We start from the raw sequence: 5,699 nt of genomic DNA, 5'->3' as shown, positions 1-5,699 counted from the left end.
GCGCACCCGTCGGATACCGGGGAAATTCGGGACGAGGTTGGAGGGGACACGCGTCTCCTAGTAAACCACATTGGCGGGGCACCACGGCGTGTCAGGGTACAGCAGGCAGTGCACAGAGCGAAACCTGCGGAGGAGAGGAGAGATGCTGAGCACGGGGTGGTGGCGGCCCTGCGGCACCCCGGCTCAGAGGGGACAGGGTCCCCCCATCTCACCTGGATGGGTCCTCCTCGACAGAGAAGGCTCCTTTCATGTGGATGGAGTTGCGCTTGTTTTCAAACATGCCGTAGCTTAGTGTCACCTGGGGAGAGGAAACACAGGGGGGTCAAGCAGACGACATGGCCACGAGGATCAAGCAGGGGCATGGGGGGGACTGCAAAATTCACCCCCTTTCCCACAGCCTCTGGTCACGCCCTGCATCACCCCAACGCTGATGGGGCGTTCCCCCTCCGCTCATGTTTTGGAAGCACATCAATCAATATCTTAGCTGTGATGCCCAGTTTTTAGGTGACAACATGAAACCAAATGACGGTACCATCCATCCCAACCCCTCCATCCACCCCAGGCCACCAGGACAGGGATACCTGTTTGTGGATCTCCGTCTTGGGCACCTGGTGGAGGTTCTCCAGGTGCGAGTGGAAGAGGTTGCTCCGGATGAGCTTCACCCCCAGCACAGACTCGATGATGTAGCCGATGGTGCAGTCGTCGGGCAGGCGGATCTTCTCCGCTGTGCTCATGAAGTGGCCCCCGCTGCGGGGAGACAGAGAGGAGCTGCAGAGGAGCAAAGCCTGGGGGGATGCAGGCACCCCATGGGGTCTGGGCTTGGCCAGTGGGTGCCCACCTCTAGCTCTAATTAAAAGTCAGTTACACTTGGGGGAACTGAGATCCTTCCCGGCTTGTTTTCAAGCCCCCTGCAGAAACCCCCAGCAAGGCAAAGAGAGCAAGGTGGTAGGACACGGTCCAGCGCCCATCCCCAAAGATCTTGTTGCCACTCTGTGCCCCACTGGGACCATGACGAGTCCGCATGGGAGAGCAACGCCAACGCTCTTACCTGGCCCACGGGCTCATCTTCAGTGCCAGCCCCCGGCTGATACAAAACCCCGCTCCGCCCGTGGCAAACCAGAAATGCACAGGGTGCTGCGAGAGAGGGGAAGCAATGGCAGTGAGGCCTCCTCCCGCCGACCGGGGAACAAACCCCAGCCCAAATTAAGCCAGCCCCAACCTCTCACCCAACCCCCTCACCATCTTGTTCTCGCTGATCCTCTCCGTAGCCTGGATGGGCCGGTCCAGGCTGGGCTTCCCGATGTAGATGTCCTGCGTGTGAGGGTAGCTGGAGAGCAGCTTCACCAGCGTCCGCACGTTCACGTAGTTGTCATCGTCCACATGGCAGAACCACCTGCGGCAGCAGCCCTGTCACACTTGGCCAGGGCAGCTCCCCAGACCCCATGCTGAGATATGGCCCCAAAAATGTGAATGGCCTCTGCCTACGCTGTCGTGTCCGTCCCCCCCCTCGCAGCCCCACCGTCCCCCACAGTAGCCCCAGGCGCTGCTTACTTTCTGCCGGACTCAATGAACTTGTCGTACTCCACGGCCATCTTGCAGGACAGGGCCTGGCGGCTGTGGGCGGCTGAGCAGTTGGTGTTGATGACGTTTCCTGCGGGAAGAGACGGGGGTCAAAGCCCGGTGCCGGGGTATCCCATACTTCCCTGCTTGCTCAAACAGCGATGCTTCACCACGCACATTCCAGGGACACCAGGGGATGGAAACCCCATGGATGTCCCTGATGCTCGGTGGCCTCCATGCCACATTATTTTGGGCAACGAATGAATTTTTTGGGGAATGGCTTTTGGATCCACATGAGACAAGGGAAGGGAGCAAGGGGTGCGGATGCAGCAGATGCACCAGGGTTGAGCTGTATCCCGCGTGCTATGCGTGATGCCGCCCTACATCACCTTGCCCATCCTGGGGCCATGTACCAGCCACCCCAGGAGCAAGAGGGTGTCCATGAGCCAGCTTCTCCACCCAGCCAAAATCCTGGCCTATTCCCGCTGCCTTTTCCCGCAGCAGCCACCTGTTATTTGCTTGCCCAGCTCAAAGGCAATCGCTTCCCGGCCTGAAAAGGAGTCATTTGCATGGGGAGAATAGACCGAGCTGATCCTGGCCCCAGGGACCGGCTGCCAGGGAAATGCTCCCAGGAAACCCTGGCCGTGTTGCCCATCAATCCCAGTGAGCCCCAGGGACAAACTGGTGCAAAGGCACCCCACCCCGTTAGCGTGCTCCCCAGCAGCATCATACAGGAGGTGGGCTGGGCTGACTGGGAAGGAAACCCGTCCCCAGGTGGGGCCCCCGGGCAGAGGGTGCTTTAGGCACCATCAGTGAAACAAATTGCCTCGTTCTCAGCCGAGGTCCCTATGGCGAGGGCTCCTGAGGTTAGTGTCTGACCGGTGGCATTTTGACCATTTTTTCGGAATTCCTGGGGCAGGCTCCACGCCAGCCGTGCTCCCCAGGTGGGGGGTCCTCAGGGAACCTGGCCAGGTCTCGCATGCAAAGGGACAAGGGCCACAGACTCACGTGCTTGCTTCTTCAGCTCCTCATCCTCCCCGTCCGTGAAGATGAAGGTCTGAAAGAAAAGACGAGGCACCTTTGAGGACTGAGGAGTCGAGGCCACGCAGCTCTGGACACCACCCGGCACAGCTGGGCAGCACTGGGGATTGGTCCCGCTGGGGCGCTGGTGGTGACTTCTTCCTCCTCACTAAAACCCAGAGCAGCACCAGAGAGCCAGGCAAGCCCATGACATGCTCAGTGTCAGACCAAGAAGGGTGCCAAGCCATTCTGGCAGGACACGGCACACAATGCTGTGCCTCACCGGGGTGCAAACCCCAGCCCCCTCCAGCACCCATGCTGAGCATCCCCATCCTCTCGCCTTTTCCATGGGGCAGCAGCAGGCAGGAGGATTTTGCGTGACGCAAGGGCCGCCCCGAGCACGAGGTGGGTGCACAGAGAGGAGCCGGTGACGAGGAGCGGGTGTGCAGCACGGCTCAATCTGAGCAGAGACTTCAGACTTTAGTCGGCGTGGCCAGCACGTGCAGCCAGGGATGCCAAAGCCGCCGCCCGGCGGCTCTCCCTGCCCAGGCAGGTGTGTTTGCCCATGGCACTGGCTGCCACTTGCCACTGGCGGCCAGCTGCGTCCCCACCTGTGTCAACAGCACGTGGCCGTCCCCGGCCACTTGCACAACACCCCCACGGCTTCTCTCCGCTCCCCGTCCCTGCCCAGGGTGACTGAGCCGGTGCCAGTGGGTGCCTCTCGCCAGCCCTGAGGAGGGGACGGTCCCTCGCTGCCCACCCCAGCATGGTCCCCATGGTGCCAGGCAGAACCCTACCTCCTCCCCGGGCACCCAAGCTGCCCGCCCGGCTGCACTCCTCTATTTACACAGCTAATTCCTGGCATATGCCGCCCGGGAAGGAGGATTGGTGGGGGCTGCTGTTGGCCTGGGATTTGGGGAAGGGCGAGAAGCAGGAGGAGAGAGCAGGGGGTGGGAAAGGCATCGCAATCAATCAGCGGGCAGCAAACAAAGCTGGAGGAGAGAAACCACAACCAGCTGCCAAGCGCTATTAAAAACCAGACGTGCACAAAAGGGCAAAGAAAGAAAGACAAAAGGGCTGAGGCTGGGGGGGGATGGAGGTGGTGGAGGGGGGACGATGGAGCCGGAGTGCTGGGGATGATGAATTACAAGTCAGCTGGAAATTGGGTGCCACCCCGCAGCCGGCCGGCCCCGGGAACGCGCTGGGTTTTTGTGGTTTGTTTGAGGAGGTGGGTACAATAGCTGGGTTGACTTTACTCAGCAGAGGAGAGTTAAGCGGGCAGCGGCGGTCATTAGCATACAGCTGCACTGGTTAACCCGGCCGGCCGGTGTTTGCTCAGGTCCCGAGCAGGGAGGCCGGTGGGGAGAGCCCAGATCTGCAGGAAGGCTGAATGGGAGGGGAGGATGGCGCGCTCCTGGGGACGGGGCTACAAATGACCTTTTAGGCTTGAAAAGGAGAAAAGAAAAAGAAAAATAAAAGGATGGAGGAGGTGGGAATGCAAGTTCTCACAAATGCACAGCCCGCCACACAGCCCTGGTTTTGGGGAGGGACAGAGGGCAGCCCCCCATGGGTCAGGAAGGCTGTGAGCAAAGGGTTAGGGGATGGGGGACCCTCTGGTGAGGAGGGGACAGCTGGGGGACAGGGACCTTAGCCCATCGGCTGCAGGGCCAAGGATGCCCATGGTCATTGTGGCCCTGGAACACGTGTCACTGCTGGGGTGGGACAGGGTCAGTGCTGTGCACAGAGGAGGAGGACATCACCCCCAACCAATGTGGGGTCCAGCCAGCACCTCGCTGCTGGTCCCCATTTCCCCCACGTGCTCAGGGAGGGGTCAGGCAGCTGCTGGGGGTACGAGCTGACCCAGAGCAGGGGGAGACCATCCAAGGATGCTCAAGATGACCCCATCACAAGCCCTTTCTCATCCACCCCGAAACACGTGGTGCCCCGGTACCTCCCGCCCAAGGCTCCAGCCCTGCCTGGAGGGGGACGGGGGAGGCAGGGGGGACACAGCCTCCGCGCAGGCGAGACAGAAAACGTTTGCTTGATTAGCTCAGAAACGCCGTCCAGCAACTGTGCCTTCAGCCACTCCAAAAATAACCCTGCAACTAATCCCCCGGCTCAGCTGCTATAAATAGACCACAGGGACAATTGTTTATTACTCGCCCGCACCGAAAGGCTTCATTCTAACGAGGCATCTTCCCTCTGGCCTCTCCCCATGTACATCCCCCTAATTTTCCTGGTGCGGGTGGACCAGGCGGCACCCTGGGGACCAGGACAGGGGCACACAGCCCTGCAAGTGACCTCGCAGGGGCTACTGGGACCTCGCAGGTTCCCCACCTCCCTCCCAGCCCCACCACAAAATACAATTAAAACAAAAAAAAAAATTAAAGCCTCTATTTTTTAATTAATTTGTCCGCATTTCTTAGGTGAGGGGTCTGTGCCCTTCCTGCTCAGCCCCCTCACCCTGGGGCTGCAGGGGAGAGGAGCAGAGGTGCCAGCCGAGCCTGAGAGGGAACAGGCCAGGAAAGGATGGGGACAAGAAAACCCCATGTTGGCGTGACAAGAAAAAAAACACAGATCAGCCTTCGGCATCCCCGATGCAGGGCATCGGGCATCAGGGCAGCGCCCGGATTTGCAGTGTGGTAAAGTGGGATGGGACATGGTAACTGAGCTGTCACCTACCAAGCCACCACCTCCAGACCCAAAAGCAGCAGGGCCAGGCCCCCATCCCTCTCCCAGGCAGAAAGCACCCGAAGCCCTTACACCCACTCCCCTCCACCTCTCCCCGACTTAGCCCCCATGCCAGCCGTGGCACCGAGGGGTGCCAGGACCTCTTGGGCCCCCCCGCAGTAACTTTTCCTGCGGGGTGCAGGAGAGGAAGGGCCCGCTGCCCCCCCCAGCCCCTGCAGGAAACCTCATTGTTCTCAAAACTGCAGCTTCAAGAAACACAGGATGCCAAATCCCTCCCGAACAATAGCTGCCACCGCTCCATACAGCCCGGCACAATGCGTGGCCCCCGTGTACAGGGACCGAGAGGCACCCGGGGTCCCTACGGCTGGGATGGAGTCAGTCCCCCAGCTGCCTGCAAGGAGCCAGGCAGCCGCCGGCAGGACCCCACC

The 5,699-nt window shown here is 60.7% G+C and overlaps 1 protein-coding gene across 1 annotated transcript in view; it reads right to left on the bottom strand.

The window, feature by feature from the left end:
* Window positions 1-5,699, bottom strand: part of LFNG (LFNG O-fucosylpeptide 3-beta-N-acetylglucosaminyltransferase) — a 6,714-nt gene continuing 1,015 nt past the window's right edge. Inside the window, exons 2-8 of the mRNA XM_009320074.1 lie at window positions 2,569-2,617; window positions 1,552-1,651; window positions 1,240-1,393; window positions 1,049-1,134; window positions 582-747; window positions 213-298; window positions 1-124 (exon numbers count right to left, since the gene is read on the bottom strand). Coding sequence (XP_009318349.1) covers window positions 58-124; window positions 213-298; window positions 582-747; window positions 1,049-1,134; window positions 1,240-1,393; window positions 1,552-1,651; window positions 2,569-2,617 — 708 coding nt within the window. The 3' untranslated portion in view covers window positions 1-57. The remainder of the gene's footprint in view (window positions 125-212; window positions 299-581; window positions 748-1,048; window positions 1,135-1,239; window positions 1,394-1,551; window positions 1,652-2,568; window positions 2,618-5,699) is intronic.

Source organism: Pygoscelis adeliae, unplaced genomic scaffold (genome assembly GCF_000699105.1).
Source record: "Pygoscelis adeliae isolate BGI_AS28 unplaced genomic scaffold, ASM69910v1 Scaffold242, whole genome shotgun sequence".
NCBI lineage: Eukaryota > Metazoa > Chordata > Aves > Sphenisciformes > Spheniscidae > Pygoscelis > Pygoscelis adeliae.
Note: the sequence above shows the minus strand (reverse complement) of the source record. Positions and strands in the feature narration are given on the sequence as shown.